The sequence below is a fragment of the Cygnus atratus genome, chromosome 5, assembly GCF_013377495.2.
Source record: "Cygnus atratus isolate AKBS03 ecotype Queensland, Australia chromosome 5, CAtr_DNAZoo_HiC_assembly, whole genome shotgun sequence".
NCBI classification, from domain to species: domain Eukaryota; kingdom Metazoa; phylum Chordata; class Aves; order Anseriformes; family Anatidae; genus Cygnus; species Cygnus atratus.
Window position 1 is genome coordinate 49,616,840 of NC_066366.1, and position 25,735 is coordinate 49,642,574.

General features: G+C 38.6%; 1 protein-coding gene across 2 annotated transcripts in view; it reads left to right on the top strand.

Moving 5' to 3' along the window:
* Positions 1-318: 318 nt before the first annotated feature.
* The window catches only part of UNC79 (unc-79 homolog, NALCN channel complex subunit), a 104,245-nt gene continuing 78,828 nt past the window's right edge, over positions 319-25,735 (top strand). For both annotated transcript variants that reach the window (XM_050710861.1, XM_035539447.2), the window contains exons 1-12: positions 319-418; positions 4,382-4,502; positions 10,332-10,636; positions 14,049-14,219; positions 16,650-16,742; positions 17,858-17,913; positions 18,570-18,699; positions 19,969-20,033; positions 21,831-21,919; positions 23,091-23,131; positions 24,369-24,397; positions 25,445-25,674. In XM_050710861.1, coding sequence (XP_050566818.1) covers positions 397-418; positions 4,382-4,502; positions 10,332-10,636; positions 14,049-14,219; positions 16,650-16,742; positions 17,858-17,913; positions 18,570-18,699; positions 19,969-20,033; positions 21,831-21,919; positions 23,091-23,131; positions 24,369-24,397; positions 25,445-25,674 — 1,352 coding nt within the window. In that variant the 5' untranslated portion in view covers positions 319-396. The remainder of the gene's footprint in view (positions 419-4,381; positions 4,503-10,331; positions 10,637-14,048; positions 14,220-16,649; positions 16,743-17,857; positions 17,914-18,569; positions 18,700-19,968; positions 20,034-21,830; positions 21,920-23,090; positions 23,132-24,368; positions 24,398-25,444; positions 25,675-25,735) is intronic.

The window sequence follows — 25,735 nt, forward strand, 5'->3', positions numbered from 1 at the left end:
ATTGAGCACTATGCACAGCCTCACGAACAAATCCCTGCCATGTCGCCGCCACCCGCGGCCACCTCAGAGCTCTGCCCGTGGCCGGGCTCTGCCGCCGAGCCCCTCGGCGCCCTCAGAGCCCTGCGGGGACACCCTGCTGCTTCCCGAGGGGGCTCCTCAACACCCCCCGGCCCCTCCGGGACAGCGTTCCCCGGTTCAGGTGCCTCAGAGCGGGGGGAGCCGGTTGCATCCCTCGCTTCCTTTAAGGCCCCGCTCCCGCCCAGGCTCCGCCCGCCGCCGCTCCCCGCCCCGCAGCCCTGCGGCAGCGGCTCCAGCCCCAGCCCGGCTCGGAGCCGGGGAGCTGCAGCCGGGGGCAGGGAGGTGCTGGGGGCCGAGCGGGGCCCCCCCGGCGGCAGCATGTCCACCAAGGCGGAGCAGTGTGAGTGGCGGGGCTGGGGGCCGGGCAGCGGGGGGGAACGGGGGGCGCTGCCCGGCCTCCCCCCGCCTTGGTGGGCATCCCGGCAGCAGAAAGGGGGAGAGGTGGTTTTTTTTTTTTTTTTTTTTTATTTGGGGGGGCTGCTGCCTTTCTGGCTCTTTCCTAGCCACCATGTTGGCGAGGCTCGATCGTTGCGCCGGGCCTCGGCCCCCCGCCGCCACCGGTCCTGGTGGCAACCGGTGCGAGGCTGCCGGTGGCCGCCCCGCCATGAGCCGTGCTGGGCTCGGCGCTTGTCGCCGTGACACGGCGCCGTCTGACGGGCCGAGGCTCGCTGCCCTCCGTCCTGCTGGCTCCTCGGGTCACCGGGAGGAGTCCTTGCGCTCCTACAAGCCGGTGCTGAACTGCTCTAAGGAGGAGGATGCTTGTGTTTTGTCCTTTAGGGCTTGCTGCTTGTTTACAGTGATGGATGGTGGTGCTGTTCAAGTGTTACATGGATGCTGGTTTGTTGCTGTAGGGATGTGTTTCTGGCCTTGCAAATAAAGGAAAGGCAATGTTCTGGCCGCGCAGCAACCCTGAGGTGTGCAGTGTTCAGATCTGCACCGCTCTGCTCTGCCATCCTCCCACCTGAGTTCTGAACTTGTCCTTTCCTTCTCATACGTTAATTGTGGCTCTCGCATTGCCCTGTGGAAGGATTTCTGCTGCCCCTTGTCCTACCACTGTCTCTGGCGTTTTTCTTCTTTTCTGTTTTGCCTTCTCTGTCCCTCCATTCCTGATGTTTTTGGTCTGCTCTATTTGAGCTTCTCTCTCATATTTTTCCCTGTCTGTCTTTCCTTTTCATCCCCTTGTATTATTCTGAAGACTGCATCGTGGCTCTGCCACATCTGTGCTGCTCTTTATTTTAAGATTTATTTGGGATCCAGATTGCAGATCTTTCCTCTTCCTAATGCTTTTTCATGGTGCCTCCAGGTTAGTGGAAATACCCTGTGCATTCTAACTTACTGAATGTATTTTACCAAGGTTACTCCTGTGACTAGTTATTATGGCATTACCAAATGTCTTTCTCTCTACATAACTTTAAGATTCACTCACCTGCAATTTTTGACAATTGGTCTCCAACAAGGATTATGTTGATGTACGTGCATCACTGTCAGGCAAACCTTCAAACTCCAACTGTTGCTGCTGTTGCTTCTGCCCTGATTGACTGACAGATGAGAACCAGAATGTCTCAAAAAGGAGCCACAAGTTACAATGAATCTGAATTTACCAAGAACAAAACACTGCGAATGAGGAAACAGACCAGTCAATTCAGAAGAGCCAAAAGGCACTGGCCTAAACGTGAATCCATGGCCACCCCACGGCACTTTGGCAGGTTGTATGAAAAGCAGGTAAAATGGTGGCAATGTGGGAAATCACCTTGAGAAGCTTCCCTTCTTTGTGACCACACAGGTTTTGTATTTCACACTAAGAGATATCGACAGTGGCTTTCATCATTTGACTCATCTCCACAGCATGCCTAAGGTGTTCTTTGTATCAGTTCTTTTCACCTTAAATGACAGTAACTAGCATTTAATTGTGGTAAGTAATGTCCTGGGAAGGCCTGATGCTCACTGTGTTCTTCTCCAGGACAGAGAGCAATCAAAACCATTTTTACAGACTCATAATGGTTTCACTCTTGATTCAGTAAATGCTTGCATGGGGACTAGGAAGTTCAGTTAGGTCTGTGTAGATACTAGAGAGATACCTGGCAAAATATCATGGAATAACTTTTTTTCCTCTTAATTTGTTTTATATGATGATCCTATGACAGTGACAAAGGAAGTATTTCCACAGAGTGATACTGCATTTTGAAGTGTATCTCTGGGTGCTCAGAAACTTAGAAAATCAGGTCGTTGACATACTTCTGTATCTTCGGGGCTCCCAGAGTTTTGCTCTGGGGTCTCCTTTCAGAAGCTTCTTAGTGTTCTGGCACGCTGTACTGAAATGATCAGTATTCTGGGCAGCTCTGGGAGGTGAGGCCAAAGCCTCGAGCCTAAAGCTAATATTAATATTTAGACTTTCTGACTAAGTCTTTCTGCTTTGTTATTTTAGCTTACATAATTGTGTGACAGTGCCGATTAATAGAAGAAAAATAGATTTAATTCTTTATGCGAAAAAGGTAATTCTAGATTTCCTATACGCTTTATTGAAAGGAAATGGCTCTAGGAAGGTGGACATTTTTTTGAAATACATATCAACCTGAATTCTGACACCATCTTTAGCATTTAGCTAATCCAATTCATTTACACATTTCTGGCAGCAGACCATGGCAGCCACAGTAAACTGTGCATCTTGCTGTGTGAATTTTTCTGTGTTGGGTTTTGAGATACGTGGTCAGTTTCCTTGCAAATATGCCTGGCTTCATAGTCTTTTTCCCTAGCAAGCGAAGATAATGTCACAAAATACATTTATGAAATAATTCTTTTCTTAAAAATGAACCTAGACTAGATTATAGATACCTTTACCATAGTAAAAGATATATAGTTACCTTTGAGAAAAATAAATCTGAAACTGACCTGCACTGCGGGGATCAGAACTGAGATAGTGGGTGGAAAGAATGAAGCATGAGACGAGAATAAACAGGCTGAAATAAATTTCACCTGTAATCTGGAGTGAAACCCCTGATGTTTAGATGTTATCCCAGTGGTTTTCGAGTCTTACAGGAAGCCAGTTCTGACTGGTCTTCCAGAGACGTGGGTAACTTACTGCAAAGCACAGTTCATGTGCCCCAGGCCTGTGTGGTCATCTGGAAGGCTCTGATCTTACTCATAGCTACTCTGAGACAGCATGTGTCCGTGGGACAAAACTTCATCTTCTGGTTGTCTGGGAAGAAAAAAGAAGTGAAGTATAATTAAAATAAATTAACGACACGTTAAAATAATAAGTTTTTAAGGTAAAATGCTTAAAAGTGGGGAGAAATAAATAAACTAAGGATGCATAAGCAACCTTATTACTTTTGCATATGTATTATGTATGGTAGTCTCCCTAGTTTACTTGCTATTTTCTAATAGGCCCCAGCCCTATTCAGTCCCATGATGGGCTTTCTCCCCATGATGAAGCAGGGGAATACTGTGAAGGAGACATTTGTCTGTAGAAGCTTCACTTCCTGCAGAAATTGCAAAGGTATGGTCAGTACAGCTGGAAAAGGGAGAAAGGATGATCAGGTTAGGGCAACTGAGTGGTGGAAGACTTGGTTCCTCAGGGCGGTTGGTTAGTCTAAGTAGAGCAAGAAAGAGTTCTGAGTGTGCTTGGTGATCTCTGCATGAGACTGGCTTGTGCCAAGTAGGCAGTGTCAGGCATCACAACTACGGTGGGTAATCATTCTTCCAATACTAAACAGGGATCATGGTTGGAAATTAAGAACGCTATTTCTAAAACAATTAGTCTCAGAAAAGGTGTAGAGCTTCTTCAGCTCTTTGAAATCCCCTCACCTGCTTGATCAGATTTCCTAAGACACTTAAATACACAGCACAGATCTTTTCATATCTGCTATTTATTGCATAAAGTAAATTTATGGCATAAAGTAAATCATATAAGCTCTCTCTGTCTTAGCTTTTATCTCTGCTTTGGCTACAGAAATACATGAACCTCCTGTGATCCAATGACTCACTTTTTTATAATGAATCTTGAGATCTTTGGAGACACAAAGATGTGTAGTTTTTATTTTTATTTTTTTTTATTCGCTAGCACAAAGGCAGTCTAAAACAGATGCAGACATTCACTGCCTTCCTTGCCTTTCCCTTAGTACTCATGCACTGGAACAGTCAGTGTATTCAGTTAAAAAGAGTGGAAAGACTTTTTTACAGTTTAATTTTTAAATCTAAAATCTAAAAAGTAACAATCAAGAATGGTAGGAACAGACGTGATTCCCTTAACATGTGCAAAAAGCTAAATGCAAGTTTTTGTGTTTGTTTTTTGTCTTTTATGTAGTTGCTTCCAAAATCCGTTACCTTCAGGAATACCACAACCGGGTTCTCCACAACATTTACCCTGTGCCCTCTGGAACTGACATTGCAAATACTTTGAAATACTTTTCTCAGACACTATTAAGGTAAGTTTTAACTAATGCTGTTGAAGAAAAAAAAATGCTAAAGAATTGTAGGGGGTATTCATTGACTTTGACTTGGTTGCAGTATTTAATGGGTCAATGCTCAACCAGAAAGTCAGAGCATAATTTAAGAAAAAGTGGTATAAATTCATCTCTTCAGTGGCTGTTGCCCAATTTGCCCAGTTGAGCTGCTTATTGAGTGGCTGATTCTAAAATAAACTTGGTTGATTACACATTTGCTTGGCCCTCCTAAGACTTAGGTGAATGCATAAATATGCTGAACCTGCGAGGAAAGGAGTTAGTGACCTGCAGAGCTGTAGAAGTATGTACTCATGACTTCCTTGACAGTCCTGGTGCTTTGGGATTGTAGAGTAGTGAGCCAGAAAAGCAGGACTAGGTTCTGACCATGCCATCGTTCAGCTGGTTTCCAGGTTTGGGTTCTGGTTCAGTCCCTTATAACAATATGAATAGACATGAAGTTTGTGTACAGATTTGGATATGGATGGAAAAACAGACCAGGGCAGTTCTGACCCAGGGATTAGATCTAGTCCAGTATTTAGTGATGATATATAGTGCTAAATACCATATGATTAGAGAATACATTTTGAATAGGAAATACTGCCTCTTGTCTTTCTAAAAAGATGTGAAAAAATACTAGGCTCAATTAGGAATACATATTCCGCTTTTTTCCGTAGTGCTTACCTAGTTGTTTCATATTTTCAAATTGGTTTTAAAATGGCTTTTGACAGTAAACGTGATTTTTGTCTGCCAGGTTTTGATTGGCATTAGTTCTTACATCCAGAAAAATACAGTTAAGACTGCGTTTCTGTGTATAGCTTCCTAATTTATACCTGGGAAGGTTGTCAGAAGCTAGTTTGGAAAAACAGCATTTGCCTTATTTGATAAGGAAACGTTAATAAAATACAATTAACCATATATTTATACACATACTCCTATGATGCATACAAGTGGAGAAGCAAGTTTCAACTTGAAAGAATTTCAGTAGTTTGTTCTAACATTCATTTAATGCCAATGTAATGCAGATTCGTGACCCTGTTTATGAGAAGACACACAGACAAAAACACTCACTGTCAGTGGAATAGCTATTGTACTGCAATCTTAAAAAGACAAAACTGAACAACAACAACAGAAACAACAAAACCTAAAACCAGACAAAGAAACCCAGCACTTATATTAACTTCTGAAAATTTCAAGAGTGGAATTGTTTAACCACTTAAATTTGTTTACCTTGTCATTGAGAGTGTTGAATAAAATTGTGACAACCAGAAGGTCTTTTTTTAAATACTTAAAAAGGAAAGAATTTTTGTCTCATTACACTGTAACAGTGGTGAAAAAACGTTCAAAGAGTCCTTGAAAAGAACTCTGAGATAGGGTTTTGTTCCCACATCAGGGTGTTTTGATAGATTATTTTGTACTACAAGCAAATTTAAATCACATTTAAGGAAGGCTCTTACTTAAAACAGCCTCTGCTGTGAGCCTGCAAGTCTGACTTTCTTGCTTTAACAGCTTAATTCTGGACATTTTCTCTCTTCTCTCCTCACTGTAACTACCAAATGTTAGCTGCGATGAGATCCATTTCTTTCTGGGCAGAAGTCAATTGAGACAGGATAGATTTAGACAGTAAAAAAGTATCTCCATACCACCCTGTTGCCTTAATCTTCCGAAGCAGCACAGCTGACATGTCCTGTGTGACAAGTTCTTCACACTCTGTTGACAGTGATGTTTCTGGGCTTGCTGAAGAAACTTGATAGTTACCAGCTATGAGAGCAGATCAGAATCAGGGTAGCAGTTGTACAGCTGTGTGGCTCCACTTCTTTAATTTGTGCTTGGAATGGGACTGAACCAAAATCCTGTGTAGATGATGCTGAACCTCATGGGGCAGAAGTGCTATTCATATCTGGTTCATAGATTTACACGGTTCACAAATGGCTTTGTCCTTTCAGATCTTGGATCTGATCAGCCTCAGCTCTAGAAGGATTCCAGAAATTGCAGCCAGGACTTGGGTCTAAATTTATTAAGTGGCCTGCATTCTGATACCTCAGCCAGGTCACATCCTGGTGACTGGGGAATTTGAACTGCGGGCAAAGCCTTAATGCTATGGTTGAACCAATACAAGTTTATACGCTTGCTGATACTAAGAAAGAAGCTGGATAAAAAAGCAAAACAAAACATACCCTGTATTTAGTGTGGCAGATGGAAAGAAGGAAACTCCCACCCACTGTATGCAGATCTCTGTAAGATTTACCCTAAAACTAAACAGACTGGTTAAGAACTTGTCTTTCTGAAGAGTCTGATCAAACATTTCTTTGAACATTCTGCATGCTGAGTCTTCTTTCTGCCTCCTACACTAAGACTCCATTGCGTAAGTTTCAACATTAGTGATAGAAGTACGTGATGGAGAATAACCTTTCCAGTTTAAGACAGAACATATGAAATGAGTTTGGACTGATCAAAGAATACTGATCAAACAACAGCAAAAACGCCCATTGATTTTGAGAGATTTGGGTCTGGCCTTCAGAACAGGTTGCTTGGGATCATCTTCTATTTCAAAACAACTTAAAAAATATTTTCCAGTTTGTGTACTCTTACTGCAGCTGAATTTTTAGGATAAGTGTTTCTTGATGAACACACGTAGTCAAAGGAGTCATAGAGGAGTAGCGTGTAGTCACAGAAATTCCATATGATGATTGGGTTTTACAGGTGTAGCATTTACTACTTATGATACTTTGTAATTTTCCATGTAATGGGAATGTTGAATGTGTTCTTTTCAGTGGGGTATGCCCACTGTTTTGGATCACATTCATATCTGGTGTCATTCTGCTAGCTATAGTTGGATCACACAAAGGATTAATTTGTTCCTTTGCTCTGTATGTAGCCTCAATATATCACGTGCTCAGGGGTGGGGGGGATCAGATGTGGAATGACTGAAAAAATTAATTCCTTATTTCTATGAACAAACATTACATAAAATCACCATACACAATGCATAGCACATTGATTCATTTAGTTCTTCCTTAATTTTCTCTCTGAGCAAAAGCATTCCTTTACATTACAGCATGAATTTGTTTCATGCCCTGCTCATTTTCAGTGTTTTCTCCCTCATCTGAGGAATGATCTAAGACTTAAACATATTGCAGAACAGCTCATTCTTTCACATTTTCTTGGAGAAAGGTCTTCACATGTATTTCTAAGTAAAATGTTTTACATAAGGGATAGTTATAAATGCCCACTAGCTGATTAATGATCAAGCTTGTTTTGCTGCCTTGGTGAGGTGCAATTCTCCTGTAGACATTTTAGGAAATCTTTCCTGGAAGACGGTAATTTTGGGATAGATTTGCAGGAAAGGTGTACAAATCTTGAAACAAGCCCTGATGGCTTTCATGCATGTCATGAGGCAAATTCAGTATAGAGTCATGATCAGGTTCCCAGCACGTGCTTTGAGCAGAAACAGGAACAAGCTACAAATATTGGATCATGGTCTTAGGGGGACTTACTAGATTTTCAGTTTTGACTCTGATTTATTGCCATTATAATGTATGGTCTGAAAGTTTAATATTATTTTTTCCCTATACTTGGCATGATTGGAGCTGGAATTTGGTTTCACTTCTGTTCCTGAAGTGAACAGAAGGATGCCCCTGTCAACATACAAGAATATGTGCCTTGGTTTCTAATCAGATGGGCCATAGCTCCATGTCAGAACACAATGCCTATAGTGCAGGCATATAGGAAACCTATAGTGCAGGCTTTGCATCACTGCCTTACACTTTCCAAAGCAAGGATTAAGTAATACGGTAATGTTCTTTCTGGAAGTAAGGGTGATTGAAGTGATGTGTTGGCAAGTAAAGGGATGGATAATTGGTATAATGCATTAGAAGACAGAGATTGAATATGATTTAGTATCTTCACATCTATAGGCAAGAGCTGCAGAGTATGGCAAATAAACGTCAAGCAAATTAAAAGTTAATATGAAAAAGAGGAATCAGCACTCTGTTCATTTGTTTTTTAAAGTCATGTTAGATCTTGGGTGATTTCCTGATACGATTTCATAAACACTGTAACAACAGTCATCACTCTTCTTGTACTGGACATTGGGTAACAGAAACCAAAATAATCTGCCAAATACATAAGGTGTAATAATAGTAATAAAAAAACAATCTTAAAATAGACAATTTGTCTGTAATCTCTGACTGAAAGTGTGATATGAGACCTGCCTTGTAGTAGCCACTTGGCATAAGACTGTACCTGTGAAAGTGTTTTATATATATAGTAAATGAATGGCACCTCCTCTTATAAGCACCTTGGCATGAGTTTAGCTTACTTGTGTGAGTCGTTGCATTGACACAGGTGTATCTTTGCTAAGGTGGTTATATGGCAGGGATGTCTGTACTGGTAAAGGGGACTGAGATTTCCAGAAGTGCTCCCTCTTGACATAACTCTGCTCTTCATTAGTCAGTGGAAATTTGAATGCCACTCACTTGCCTTAAAAGTTTTAATGCTGATTTTGGGAGTGGAGTTAAACCAACAGAAATCACTTTTGGAAATCCTAATTGCTGAGAGATGCGAAATGTGCTTAAAAAAAGAAACAATGTTGTGTGTGGTTTAATATATTTAAAGGTGTACTGTAGGCACATATTAAGATTATGGGCTAACCCTATAATTGCCTGATAACTAAAATACAGCACTGCTTAAGAGACAATATATATCTACTTAAAGTAGTTTTTAATTTTTCTTTATTAGAAAATTAAATTAACATGCTTACAACCATGTTTACAACATTCTTAAAACAACATAACAAGGTGGTTGACGTATAGCCTCTATTTTGATTCCCACTAAATCCTTTTTATTTTTTGAAATTATCTCTCCTTTAGTTTATAGTGAGTTTTGTTGAATAATAACGTAAGTAGCAGCAGGAATGTATGGTAACATACTGTCTGATCTGCAGTTATGTAATTGGTCTTGCTTGCTTAGCCCTTAGATTTTGAAGGTAACTATTTACCCAAGAAGTGTTTGTATTTGTAAAGTAAAATGTTTCCTCTCTAAACATGAGCAAAATTAAAAACACATAAACAACCATTATCATTAGCTCACAAACATATGCTAAAGACCATCTACTATATATTATTTTACAACTTTTCGAAATGTAGTTTAGTTAACATTTTAGAAATATTATATTATTTCTAAATCCATGTGCCTGTTTAAACTTCATTATCTCAAATGATACTGACTGAGTGGTCATGAAACAGTATCATAAAATACATAGACATTATTTTAATGCAATAAACATGTGATTTTTAAGACTATCTTAACAAACACACATGTTTATTCTTTGCTAAAACATGTTTCTGCAAGTGCCACACCTATATTTTACATGTTTTCAGTTAGTTGGCTCAAAGATTTCATGGGGAGGGGGGGGAAACACTCAAAATCCTCAAAATCTTCTCAGAGCAAAATACCAATCTGTTTTGACACAGCTATTTTTCTGTAGTGAATGCTTTTAATACCTAGAATTTTTCTTAACTGTGAAACATGGGTAGGGCACTGAAACATGCATTTTTATATTTTTGCTCCTTATGAACCAGATAACACATGAGATGCAATGAAAATTTCCGTAGATGTCAATTTTTAATTCTTGTATCTTGAAGCATGAAAATGAATGGTTGCTAGATTTGTAGACACACTGGTTTTGGTAGCAATTGCATCTTATGTGGGATGTATCTGGTGTTTTATTATTTGTTTTATAGTGTCATTTCAATGTAATGTGCTGTTCTTTGTGTCTTTGTTGTCTCTTTTTTTTCTTTGTCCCCCCAACAGCATTTTGTCCCGCACAGGGAAGAAGGAGAATCAAGATGCCTCCAATTTGACAGTGCCCATGACCATGTGTCTTTTTCCTGTGCCATTCCCACTCACCCCATCTCTAAGACCACAGGTCAGTTCCATCAACCCTACTGTTACTCGCTCCCTCCTTTACAGCGTCCTGCGAGATGCTCCATCTGAACGTGGCCAGCAAAGTCGTGATGCTCAGTTATCAGACTACCCATCTTTGGACTATCAAGGACTTTACGTGACACTGGTGACACTGCTGGATCTAGTTCCATTGCTACAACATGGTCAACATGGTAAGCAGGCCCTTGAACCCTTCCAGTACGCTTAACTTCAGTGCCGTGAATCCATGAATGATGCATAAATGCAGTAGAAGAGATGGGCCTAAACTGACCTGGATCTGGATTTCAAATCTACCGGGATGTTTATATCCAAGTGTTTGGTTTGTCTTTTTAAAATAAAAGATTATTTATTTATTTATATATTTATTGTGAACTGTGGATTTGGGTTTGAATTCTGAAGCTGTCTGATTTTCAGTGATATTTTGTGATATGTAACTAAAATAATATAAATGGGTCTAAAAAAAATCTGGAACTTGAATTTGGATCTGCTGGGATATCTTCAAACTGGTCCTTTTGGGGTGGCTCTCTAAAGAGGCATGCATTGCTTGGAAATGTATACCTGTCCTATAAGGAATATGCAGATTTAGTGTTTTGGTGAAGGTCCATCTCTGAATAGAACATAAGATATATTTGACTGAAGAAAAACAATGGCTCTAGAGATGGCTTTAAAATATTCCAGGGTAGAAAGATAGCAATATCTCTGTCTAACTTGCTGAAAAGCAGTATTTTCGTATGTTTTGAATTGGTTCATCACCAGATTTTTGTGACTGTGTTGTGTTTATATTGTTTTTTTTCTCAAGTTCTGCAAATGTCTGGTTTGTTAGTTTCTGGCTTTCCATACTGGGGTACAGGAGCTGAGTATTTCCTCATGTGGTAAAAGTCAAATATTAATTTTCACCATGGTATCAGGGTGTATTACATCAAGATGAATTTATATCAATATATATATATAGTTCAGTATAGGAAGTATTGTCATCAATCTCATACACTGCTAAATTCTTTAGCAGGAAATTCTGTTAAATGCTGAATTTCTTTTGAGTTGGCAGCAGCATGTTTTGAATCAAAGATTACTGCGCAAAGAAATGGTATGATCTTGGAAAAAAGGCACTCTTGGCAAATTATAGACTTGTTGACTTTTTCCAGAAATTGAAGTTAATTTTCAAAGCAATCTTTTTCTAAGTAGATAACATGGTGATAATTAACAACCAATGGAGACTTGTGAAGAACAAATAACACTGAACAAACATAATTTTGTTTTATGGCAGGACAGCGGTTCTCCTGCTGTGGTTTTCTTGTCCTTAGGCAGGCTTTTGTTGCTGTGTCACTTGACGTCCTAATGGGCAAACTGGGACATATGGTCACCACTTTGGTGAGGAAAACACTCCAGGAGTAATTACTAGTGTCTCATGTCAGTTGGAAGGTATACCAAGAGGGAATTTTACAGGAGTCTGTGTTGCATCTAGTGTTATTAAATATTTTAATTTTTACTTGGCTGTTAGCAATGAGAGAAGATGACAATTTACAGGGGATATCAAGATGGTGAATAGCATGTCTCTTATGTGGAAGATTTGATTCAAAATAATCTTGGCAAATTTCATTCTGTTTTGAAGCCTCTTCAAAAAAGAAGTGTAAAATACTATATTTAAGCAAGGTAAATCAAATAAAGAAATGAAATGAGGGAAGTAATAGCTTGAAAGTCATACTGCAAAAAGATCTGAGTGTTACAGCAGATCACAGTCTGACCATAACTCACTAATGTATTAATATTATCCTAACAATATATAAACACATGCTTTATTAGACACCCAAATCATTTTTTATTTATTTAGTTTAATAGCCCTAGCAAGACGTCAGCTGGAGTACAATTTTCAGATTTGTCCATCTGGTCTCAAGAAAGGCATGGACCTTTTGGGAGGAGTCCAGGAAAAAGAAACAAGAACGATTGGAGGTCTAGAATCTGTGAAGAGTGAGGAAAAACTGAAAGAACATTGTTTAGCTTAAAGAAAACTGAAGGGAGACATGATTACAAACATGTAAAGATTGCTGCAAGGAGAAATAAACAAACTATTTGTGTTTAGGATCAGGATAAGGAGTAATGGGCTTAAATTGCAGCAAAGAAAATTTAGAAAAATAGTTTTACAGTAAAGATGGTTAAGCATTTAGAATTGCCAGATGAACAAATGAAATTTTGTCTTGCAGATTTCTAAGAACAGGCTAAATAAACATCTGCCAGAAATAATTTGGTTGACTCATGCTTGGGGCAGGGGAAGGTCATGCTATTTCCTCTGGTTCTGTGTACGAAGAATTACATTTTGCAGTAGAACTTGTTATTTATTTCTCCCTCAGTGTAGAATTTGACTTTTATATATATATATATATATATGTATATATATATGTATGTGTGTGTTTTTTTTCCTTCCCCCCCCCCCCTTTTTTTTTTTTTTTAAATCTGAATACTGAATAATCAGTATTGTTTGGGTAAGTACAACTGGTGCACTAGATGCTCCTCAGCTTGGGTCCTGTCAGACTATACAAAATTGTCAATACTTAGACAGTAAATATGTATTGCAAGAGCAAATACTGTCTGACATTAAGGGCCTAGTTGTTGCACAGAGACATTAGAATGAAGTGTTAACTGCATATTATGACTCATGATGTTTACAGCTACAGATCTCTGAGAACTTTAAAAGGCAGCTTTAAATCGTCCTAGTTGTACAGATAAGGGTGAAGACCTGTGTGATACACCTTGAGGTTGCAGAGGGAGTCAGTGACAAAAGAAATCCCTCTTTTGCAGGCAGAAGGCCTTATGGTGTATTGTAGTCACCATACAGGTTCAAACCTGGGGTTCATTGGGTGCTCTAGTATTTCTCAGAGGGTTATTGGTCACAGCTCAGTTCCTCATGTGTAAGATGCCACAATGGCCACTTACACTGCAACTTGTCTCCTCTATTTACATATTGAATTACTGCATGTTTCTTAAGTATCCCTTCCAAAGCATTATATTGTAATTAATTAGAAAAGTCTGGAAACTATTTATAAATGGCTTACTGTTTTTAAGCTTTGAACATTTTTGGTCTCAATGGCTTCCCATAGAAATAAAATCCACTGTTTAATCACGTACTGTTTGCAAAATGCAGTGAGGTTCCCTCTAGTTTCTACGTGGGAGGCAATTTGTAGCTTTCTTACGGGTAATTAAGATCAAAATCTGATTTTTGTTGAGAGATAGTATGGGAAGCTTTTTGCAAAAGCAGGCCTTCTCATACTGAGATACTTATCAATTCTGATTGTAATAACACCTTTGCTTAAATGCAGGCCGCTTTATGTAGGTGTGTTGATTTTATTGGCTGTAGTATTCATATTCCTTCCAAACTGTTCTGAATACTGCTGAATAGCTGTTCCCTTCTCTTTTAGGAAGGGCTTCAGTGATGGGTGAAGTCACTTGTGTGTGACTATGGGAGTTAAGTTTCTGAAATACTTTGAGGGGAAAATTTGAATTTAAATGTAAATTTTATGAAGATCTGTACAAAGTACATAGTCATAATTGTTTTTCCATTGTAATGATTCTGTATTTCATTTTATTCAACAGATCTTGGGCAATCAATTTTTTACACTACTACATGCTTGCTTCCTTTTCTCAATGATGATATTTTGAGTACTTTACCCTATACAATGATTTCAACATTAGCTACCTTTCCTCCATTTCTGCACAAGGATATTATAGAGTATCTCAGCACATCTTTTCTGCCTATGGCTATCTGTAAGTAGAACTTACTCTAGTATTGTTATGTCTCAGAAAAATGGTACACTGCTATAATGTCAGACTGTAAGAGTCAGTGTGATCTGTCATAGAATTTCTGTGTGACACCAATATACTGTATGTATACAAAAACGATTCCATGTAACTATTTTCAAATGGAAATACTTTATGTATTATGAAGTATTACTGTGAATTCTTTCTTCACTTGAAGGGCAAAGATAAAATTCTGCAAAGAAACACAGCTTTCAGACTAACAGAACTTTCAGTGCCAGTAAAGGGGGTCTTGAGTACAGAATTGATGGGCAGAGTGCTGCTAAAATGATACATGCAGTAACAACATGTATAATTTTTTGCATCTGCACTAAATCTGGATGTACAATAATGACTCTTATCAATGTAATGATACCACGATCAATGATACCATGATGAATTTCCAGTTTTCTCTTTCTCTCTTTTTTTCTCTTTAATTTCTGTGCTAAATAGTAGTGCATGTCTTCGATTCGTAAGTGTTAAAACTGAATCTGACAGTGGCTGCCTTTTTTTGTTTTGTTATTTTTTCCCTCAAGGTGTGATAGGACTTTTTAATTTCAGAATTCCTGCAGACTGTGAATCCTGAAGTGTGTTCTGAGTACCCATCTTTGTACCTGATAAAGCTTGATGGGCTTTCAGTAGTAGAGAGAGGTTTAGCCATGTTCTGCAGACAAAAACATTAAAGTCAGTTTTAACCAACAGATGTTTTACTGTGAAGGTGATCACTGGAACAGGTTGCCTGAAAGGTTGCAGATTCTCAAAATACAGCTGGACAAAGTCCTGAGTACCTGTTCTAGTTGACCTTTCTTTGAGCAAGGGGCTTGGACAAGATGATCTACAGAGGTCTCTTCCAACATCAGCCATTCTGTAATTCTATGAGAATGTCTCCTCCTTATCTGCATTGCAGACCTTTATGGAAAATACATGAATTTTTGTACAAAGATCTCCACTGATGCTACTGAAGAGCATGGAAAATGTTAGAACAAAGAAAGAAGTTTGGTCCAGTGTTTCAAGATTAAGATTTTGTGGAAACTTACACCTAAGGTTTTCTTTGGTCATTGTTCTTGGAGAAATTTCTCAGAGAAGGTCCTCTTTGGATTAAGAGTAGAAAGTTGCACTAAATGTGTTTTTCCCCATTGACCTTACCTGTTAAAAAGGAGCTGATGTAGGTAACTTTTCCTGCTCTATCGTCACGTCTCCAAAACAACTGCTTAATCCAAATCCATAGCTAATATAATTAAATGCTTTGCCCTACTGTGTGTGGATGACTTTCAAAAAAAGGTTGAGGTGTAATAAAGAGAGCCATAGCAATGTTGGGGCATGTGGAGAAATACCAGACAGAAAAGAGAGAGTCTCCCTTTTCCAGTCATGTGTGTTCTTAAATAGTGTCCTAGGCTTTCTCTACTGGGAATGATCTGTCCCTTCACAAGGCAAGTGTAGAACCTTTCCTCTTCCTAGTGTTCAGCTCTGAATCGAACTGAAAGGGAGGGTGCAAGAGATTGTATAAGCAGCTGAAGAGCCAGATGGGAGGGATGAAAGCATCTCACTGAACTCTTAGTTACAATTATGTGCTTTTATCCCAAATGCTGGCAGACAGGCTTGGGGTAGAGCTGTAGAATGAGAATGGGGAAGACACGTTCCACATCTCTGTGTAGGAGGTTGCCTTTGAAGCCATATTGCCATGATACAGTTCTGCAAATAAACACCTACACTGTGCAGGGTTATTCCAAGTATACTAGTTGATACTAACCACTCAGTAGCAGAGGAGAAGGAACTCAAGCCACTTTGAGTGAGGTCAAGGTTACCACAGCTTAGCTACACTGCAGCGCTACTGTTCGTCCTTAGCGTAATTCACAATAACAAGGAGAAATGATTTTTCTGGTATGTAGCCAATAACTGCAATTCATACCATGTGGTCCCTGAGAAGTAATCGGTGCCATACACAACAGCCATCTGCTGCCAGCACCAACCCTTCATCGGTATACCTCAACAGTAGGCTTTCTACGTTTCTTGTTTCCTTTCCCTCTACTTTCTCCTTGCCTTTCCTACGATCCAAGTCATAGGTGCATGTGACTATATGACTGAAATTGCTCTGACCAGTCTGTGGGTTCTGAAGGAGAATGCCTCAGAAGATCACTGTTTCTGGTCGATGCAGCTCTGAGGAAGAAATCTCACCAATCTGAGAGACCAGGTGTGCGGTCTGTGAAGCAATACCATATTCTTAGTCATATTTTTCTTCTGGGGGTTTCACCCCCACCAATACAGTATGGTTCTGTTTTTTTTTTTAATTACTTGGTACCTTAGGATTTTTCTTTTCAACACTTGGAATCAGAGTTGTATGCTTTTTTTTGCCTATTTTTCCATGTTGTACACTAAAAAATCTTTTTTTCTCCCTTTAAGTGGGCTCCTCAAAAAGGGAAGGTGTTCCAGCACATGTCAATCTATCTGCATCATCAATGCTAATGATTGCAATGCAGTACACATCAAATCCAGGTATGTGTAAACATGCAGTATGGTATAATTCTCTGTGAAACTATCAGTCATGAAGTTCTGTGACAAACGTGATCAAAAAAGTTCAGTGATATAAAATTCCATCTCACAATCCAACAAAGGATAAAAAAAAAAATGATTTCAGTCAGAACTTGTATTTCTGAGCATCATGCTTGAAGTCATCATTATGTAGATAAGATTTCATTGTGGTGAAGAATTAGGATTGGACCCAGGATTGAAGCGTCTGATCTACTTCTGCTTGACATAAGAAAATAGTGTTGATTTGTAACGTCAGGGTTGGAGGGAAATCGCTATTAACTTTGAGTATAGAATTTCATAGTAAAAGTTTGTCTTACGTTATGATTCATATCCCACCAAGTTCATGACTGTTACCATTTTTTAAAGATGGCAGGTAATGCTGGCTGCAGGCTCAGAACAGAACTATAATTAATTTAATTGTAATTGGAAGTACCTAACCGTAAATGGCATTCTCTCTTGCTTCGGTGCAACCCCAGTTAAATCAGTTGGGTCACACAACCAAACCAAAACAAAACTTAATCTGAGGGATCTGTCATATTTCATAGTAGTCAACTACCTCCCATTTTATGTTTTTACTTAACTGGGTAGATGGTGTGAGTGTGAGGAGGAACCCCACACTGCAGTATGTGCATGAGACGTGTCACATCATGCTACACCGTGGCACACAAAGGAATGGTGTGCTGTCACATGTGACTTCTATTACTGCCTTACGATGAATGACAAGATACACATTTACAGCTTTATATAGTGCCAGAAGGACAAATTTTAAGTGAATTAGCAGATATTCCGAAATGAGACGTGTCCGAAAAAGATCTCTGTGGTTCTGCAAAGAGATGTACCATTGTAAGACTTCTCATCTTACTGCACTTTGACAGAAACAAGCCAGCAATATTTTATTTCTGGTCTTTTGTAATAACTCTCTGGGCAGTGATCCTTCAGCAAACCCTTTAAAATAACAAGTAATTAAATTAAACGTAGAGTTTTGGACTGTCAAAGCAAAGCCAGTTAGTTAATTACATCACTTCTGTAACTTGAGTTTCCATTTCAGTATTATGTCTATACTGTCTTTTCTCTCTCAGTGTATCACTGCCAGTTATTGGAATGCCTCATGAAATATAAACAAGAAGTATGGAAAGTAAGTTTCTGATCATATATACCTTGTGGAAATGACTGGATAGTAACGAAAACCAGATGACTTGAAAATTGAACTGACTATGTGCCAAGAATTCTTAAATGATCTCTATATCCAATCCTCCTGAATTATGGAGAGGAAGGTCCCTCAATTTTTAGTTTACAGAAGCAGCTCTACCTTTTGTAGAACAAAGCCCTTGTTCTAAAAAAAAAAAAAAAAAGCCCTTTCCTAAATACTACGTAGTTGTGGCTCCAAGTGGCAGAAATTTTAATAACCACCAATCTTCTCAGTTCATGTGGGACTGAACTTTTCCAAGGACTCTGGGTGAGTATTATGAGTATATGAATCAGAGAAGGATGCAGTTATTTAGCTATATCACAGATCTTTGCCCCATGGCTAGACAGAGGCTTCATTCACTATATGTTAGTGTGTGGGGGGGGTCATAGATGTTGGATGTTTCATTCCAACTCAGAGGCCAGTTGTAAACATATTGTTGAAGTTTGTAATCTAGTCTACTTGTAAGAGGTTACAAAAGATAATTTGTAGGGCATGAAATGACTATATTTTATTTGTTTGGGTATCTTTGTGAAAGAAAATAATACACACTGAATGGTGTTTTTACCTTGCAAAATAAACATCCTGTACATTTCTCTCCTTAGGATTTGCTATATGTCATAGCCTATGGACCATCGCAAGTTAAACCTCCAGCAGTGCAAATGTTATTTCACTATTGGCCCAATTTAAAACCCCCTGGGGCAATCAGTGAGTACAGAGGACTGCAGTACACAGGTCAGTGCAGCTTTTTTGTATAAGCCAAAATGGAAAAAAAAGTAAAAAAAAAAAAAAAAAAAAAAAGTAAATGGTCAGGAGAGTGATAATTACGTGCTTGCAGTTCTAAGATGTATTTTGAAAACGTTTGTTCTGTAAGTTGGTAATTCCATAAGTATATCAATACAATATCCATTTGTCTGTGTTTTCAAAAGATGCTATGAAAAATAAAAAATGTGATTGTGGTTAATAAAAATGTTGTGTTACTCCAAATGCTACCTAAAGCAGAACAGGAGAAGAAATAAATACAGAATTCCAAATGGTCTGTGAAACTGCTTTCTTGGCCTCAAAAGGGTTCTGACTTATGTTCCTTTCAATTATTGCTTTGATTGCTTTTGTTGTGCCAGCTTCTATCTCTGCTGCTGTTGCTAAGGCTCTTTATCTGGCTGTTGCTGTCAAAAAAAAAAAAAGGTGATGTCAGGTGAAGTCAGTATAATGGATAAGTTCTCAAGACTGAATATACTGAGAGAAAATGTTAGACAAACTCAGCAGTGTAGCTGGAGCTGAGAAGGCAGACAGTACAAGGTCCTCTGTCTACCAAACTGTCTACCAAAGTTCCTGATAGATGTTTGTACGTAAAGCCTTCTCTTGAAAGGTTGATAGATTTTCTTGAAATTTTTTTAATCATTTTTCTTTTACTGCTTTTTATCTCTTGTTTCATGGAACTATTCCATCTGAACCATTAATAGCGCTGGGTAGACTGGAATCATTTTTCTCTATATAAGTTTTCTGTTAATGTATCCCAGAATGAGTTGCGTGTTTTCTGCGATTGCATGGCATTTTTTCACTTGGGGGCATTCCATAAGGCATCTAATTGATGCTGCTGGAACACACCTTTGTTGTTTACTTCTTGTCATTACAAAAATAAGTCTCCTTCTGTGGCTAAACCATTCTTCCTTTATTATAACTGTTTTCATTTAGCCTGTGAATGTTATTTAATGTATTGAGTTACTCCTACTGTCCTGCTCTGGGAAGGGAACAATAATTCATTCATTCAAAACTTCATGAGATGAGGAAGGGCCTACAAAGGCTATGTCTGTGTCTTTCTTTTTTCTTTTCTTTTTAGGTTGTTTATTGTAGTTATTAGGCTTCCTGAGGAATGGCTAGGTCTTCTCTCATATTTATGTAGTACTTACACAAGAGGATCTTGTTCTTTACTGATACCGCTACACACAAAGAATATAAATATCTTTTCTCTGTTGATTAATCTGCTGTGTTTTGGTTTTGCAGCCTGGAATCCTATTCATTGCCAGCACATTGAATGCCATAATGCGATTAACAAACCGGCTGTGAAGGTACTGCTGTTTCTTACAAGGTCAAATTCGACTGTCTGAAGGCAGGGGAGATTGCACTTTGCTCCAGCTGTATGACCTAGTGATGTGCAGATGACTAAGGGCAGTAGCTAAGGGTACAGGAAAGCCTTTCAAGACTGAAGGTGCCAGAACTATCTGAATATATTCTTCGGATGCCTAAAGCAAGATAGAGTATTTCCTTCAACAACTGTGTGTCAAGTCTTGATACTAAACGTGAGAGTGGTTACAGAGCACTTTATAAAAATTCTAAGCTGGCTTCTGGCTAATCGATTTAAATGTTTTCCTGAACACATGTATGTGTGTAAAATATATATGCAAATCTTATTATATACGTGAAATATTATGTCAGTTACAGAGGTATATGTTCACCTTGGTATCAGACTGAGGTCATACAATGCATCTACACTCATTCCTTTGCTTGGAATGTGTCCGAAAGCAAATGGCAACAAGGCTTTACTTACCTGTTTTACAGCCCATGTTTAAGAGGGGGTAAATGATAGCTTTCCTGCTTATACACAAGATAACAAGTAAAATGGTTTGCCCAAGATCATAGAGCTAATCAATTAAAGTGACAAGAATAGCATCCCAAGTCCAGAGCATGCTACAGTTTGGCATACTAATTAGTTAATTAGATTTGTATATAGTTAAATATGTAGATACAACCAATTTTTCTGGCATCAGTTCATATACTAACACAATTATATTAGTCAAAAAGTTCTTCAGTTAGCCTTTTCCAGAGGCCGCTATACTGATTGGCCTAATGGTGAAGCCCTGCAATGGACCACTTCGATGACCACTTCAATTATTCTCCATGATCCCTTTCGCTAGGAAGAAAAGCTGGAAGGTGTTGCTTCATGTTGTAATGATGCCACACTGAGACTAATCACTGAGCAGAGCAAAACAGAAGCGTCATGCTTCTGTTGTGTGACTGAAGCAGTCATGATCTGTCACCACTTGGAAGAATGCAGCCTGTTGTCTCTTGGATAGACAAATGTAAATTTGATTAACAAAGATGAGAAACGTTCAAAGAGGCATTTGCCTTTGTAAAGCACTTTGGTGGAGTAAGAAACATTTTAAATGGTTAAGATATTGTGTATGCATACTACTTTTTGACTTTTCCTTAAGTAGTACAAAGTGCTTAAACAAATGCGTGTTTAAGCATACTGTCCTGTAATTGACTGACATGTGGAAAGATAAAAGCTAATGCAAGACAGAGTACATTATTTTGAAGTTTGGACATAAGTTTGGCAACCTAAGCTGCCAGGGTAGCTACCGGTCCATAGTCTTTATTCTGTCACTGGAATTGTGCTGGGTAGTTAACACTGTGATGAATGAAAATTAAATTTTGCTGGAAGAGGCATTATTCAGAGAGAGAAATCTGGACTTTTACGTTACCTTGCCCTGAGCAATGGGTCTTCTCAGTGACCGTGTCTTTGGAAAGAATAAAAAGCGTGTCATGACTATGTAATGTTAATGCATGTGAATGTATAACACAAGAGATACTTGTCCTTGAGAGAGCGAATATCCAATATTGATATTGGAACATGCCTTGTTCTTTTCCCATAGGCTCTCATTTTCAGTTACATCCTTTTCTTTATTAGAAATGATTTGAGATCCTCCATTGCCATATGCTTAGTAGCATCTTTTGGAATACTAAATGCTCTCAACAGTTACCAAAATGTTAATTACATATTTTGTACTAGCATTAATGTATGAAACATTTTCTCAGTGAACTTCCATGGGCAGATGTGTTAATTCTTCTCCTTTTCTGTGTTTCAGATGTGCATTGATCCATCCTTGTCTGTGGCTTTGGGTGATAAACCACCTCCCCTTTATCTTTGTGAGGAATGCAGCCAGAGAATTGCAGGGTAGGTATATGTACTAAGAGCCAGAAAATGATCAGGTGTTGTCAGTTAAATGTCGCAATTCAGAACAGTCTGTTACAGAAGAGTGTTAGGCTTTTTCTTTTTTTTTTTTGTATGATTAGCATATGATGTGTATAGTTAACCCCCCTTGAAATAAATTGAGCATAGTGAAACTCAGTGTGAATAAGGATTACAGAAACTTACCCCACATGATTAGCACTTCTAGCTTGGACAGTAATGAGCCTTAAAATTAAGATCTCTGAATGAATAGATAGCGTGAGATGAATTAACTATGATAGGGGAACCTTATTAATGTGCAAGCTTTTGGTTATTAATTATTTTTTTTCTCCACATCCTTTCGTTGTCATTAAAAGTATGTTACAATGAAAGATCACAGAGACTTTGTTGCTTTTCTGTAGCATGTACTTCAGATTATTCTCTATCACATACTGTGAAGCAGCAGAGTAAAGAATTAAAACTGGTCTAGGCTTGTCCAGTTCATGAAAGGACTATATCCTGAAATGAATTAACCTCACGTACTTTTTTTTTAATTGGAAATTTTATACACATTTCTTTACAAGATCTACTAGTACTTAAGGTGACTTCCAACCATTAGTTCCAATGGGCAAGGTTACAGTTAGTTCAGAAGCTACATGTGCATTATTTTTTTGTTTGGCCTCAGTTTAACAGACACCTTTGTATCATACCAGCTGCAGGAAGGAGCAGTATTGTGGAAATCATCTTAGTTTTTTAAGTTATTGATTTAAAGCTGCAGGGTAAAGTAATTGAATTTAGTAGAAGTGTAGCTTCTGAGGAGACTTACAGTAAATGGTACAAGTAATTTTTTTTCCACGTTTGTCTTTCATTCTTCACTATCATTTCTTAGTCCTCAGACTTTCAGACCGCACACTATTTTCATTTAATAAATTAGTGACTTAAAAGTAATTTTTAAAAGCTTTGAACATGATATACCAGTCTCAGAGTGGTAATTTTCAAAAAGTCAGGCACAACAAAGAGAAGTAATGTAAAACAGCTTGCAATTTATGAAACTATGTAAAAATGCTGCTTTGGAATAGTGTCATCCTACCACATTAATTTAGATAACTTTCCTCTGTGCAAAAATAAATGCATACACAAAGAAATGAAAAGCTAATTAGATATATAATTTTTATAGGGATCACAGTGAATGGTTGATTGATGTTCTTCTACCGCAAGGTAAGAGGTATTTCAAGGGTAGGTGCAAACTAAACATAATTGTACAACCCTGTCCTCCCTGATATTTCTGCATACTGTATTACTTGAAATGCTGCATTCTATTTTAAAGGAATATTGTAGAATTTTGAAGTAGCTTGTATTTAATGCTGCTTAATGTCTTTAAAGTACTATGGAGAATTAACTAGTCCTCTACTTGAAATAGTATGCAAATCGTCATGTGTGAGGAAGTGAAGACAATTGAATAAATTTTCAATTCTTGAAGCATCCATAGGTGGGGCCAAGTTTTTTAAATGTACCTGTGTCCAAAAAAGGGTCTGGTTCTTTTGGTAATCTGGCTTTGACTCTAAAGCTTTTAAAGCTTCAGAGAATTGACTGTATGAACAGAAAGTTTTAAAGGATACCAGAAAAGGACATAAAATATTTTCCATTGATCCAGTCATGGTCCATTGACCAGTGAAAGTGTGTAGAATTATTTGCCTGAGTGCAGACAAAGCTTATTGACAGACTAAGTAGAATTTCCTGGGCTTAAAGGGCAGTCACATATTCTCTACATTACAGTTTTCAAGGGCAGAACAAAGACATTCCCCTCCCCCTCTGTTCTACAAACTGAAAAGTTTTAGGCAGTGGAGATTTTGCTTGCTGTCTCCTTACACTTGTAACGTAATCCAGATTACAGAATTTTTCATTTACTTAAGGGAAGTACTCAGCCACCTACATTCACTGAATCAGATATTGCTGAGGCAAAAGACCATGTAGGTACTGACTACAGGTTGAATCTGCAAACATTTCTCTATGGAGTTAGGGGCCACAGACATAGTGGCTATATGTACATTGTGAATCTAAACGCACTAATCTTCCTGCCAGCTTTCACAGGCAGCGTAGGCACATCTGACCCATGTCTCCCACAGTATGCCAATCACATTAGCACACCAACAGAAGTACTGCTACAAGTCTGTCTGTGAGGCAGAAGCATGAGCAAGGTGGATGGGATGCACAGCACACCACACTTAATTTACCAAGGCTGTTCTTTCATTTCAGTGTAGAAATAGCTAGTAAACCCAAGTATACAGTATCCCACCTCATGCAATCCAAAAGATTTAGAGTTTTCAGTTATATCTGGAAGCACAAGTTTAGCCTGAGAGACTTCCTTGCAGCAATTCCATTTTCCCATGGTTGCCATAGTAAAACAGAAGGATCATCATTCCGTGTTGATGTTTTGTATGCCTTCCCCTTACAGCTGAAATTTCTGCTATATGTCAGAAGAAGGTAAGATTAAGTCATCTGTGTGATGGGGCATGATTTGATGTTGTGTGTAATGTCATTCCATTCCTGTGTGGTGCATTCTTTTTTGTACCATTCCAAATTTTCACAGTTTATCCATGAATGCATTTGTTGGTGGATGGGAATGATTTAGCAGCAAGACTTCTTTTTGTTTGAACTACTGATATTTGATTGGAGTTGAAGGTTTTTATTGAAGTCATAATTAGTAAGGCAATTCAATTATGCAGTTGAGCTGGGTTGTGATTCTAAGTCTGCTTCTGAGGAAGATAGAGCAAAAAGATGAATTTTAAATCTAAGTGTTTTTTATCTTCTTGTCTTCCAGAAGTCCTTGGTTAATCCTAAATTGAACAAAACTCCTACTGTAAACAGTAAATCATTTTAAATATATGGACTGAAAGTCTTCAGTGCTGTAAAAAGATTGCTGACAAAAAGAATCTGCTTGCAAAACATACCAGCTACTATGATTTAATAACAGTTTAATAACGAGGATTACAGTATGTAATATATTGTAGATCTGGTGTGGTAAAGAAAGCTTTTATGTTGGGCCAGATTACCAGAGGGCGAAAATGAAGGTAGAGTGTATTTCAGAGGTTTGGACAGTTACATCTGATAAGCCAGATCCTTACATAGAGTAAAATGATATGTCAGCATTGATTATACTCCCAAGGATCTGTCAGTTGCCATATGTAACTTAGAGACATTTTGAAATATAAGCAGAGGTTAAGAGAACTACTGTAAAATTTAAAGGTTGCTCCAAGCCGGAAAGTAGAGGTTGATGACTTAACTTTTGGTTCAGCCTGCTCCTGAAGAAGAGCAATTGTGACATTTAAGTCCAGGCCCAGCATTTAGGCCTGAGCTCATACTGGAAGCTCAATGACAGTTGGTGTCAGGAGTTTGTACACATTTGTGCTTGTGCGTAGTGAATTTGGAAACAGCCAGCACTTGAGCCAGTTCCTCATTGCAGACCCTCATCACTGTTTTCAGTTCCACTGCCTGATACTTGTGTCCTAATAAAATCTCTCTATTTTCCAGAACTGTAGTTCCCATGTCAGAAGAGCTGTTGTTACATGCTTCTCAGCGGGATGCTGTGGCCGCCATGGCAACAGGCCAGTGCGCTATTGCAAAAGATGCCATTCAAATCATCACAGCACTGAAGTTGGGGCAGCAGCAGAAACCCACCTTTACCAGACCTCACCACCCCCAATCAATACACGGGAGTGTGGGGCAGAGGAGCTTGTGTGTACTGTAGAAGCTGTGATCAGGTAATATTGTTGGTTATACAGCATCAATATATAAAGCAGGGTCAGGTTTTCATGTAAATGT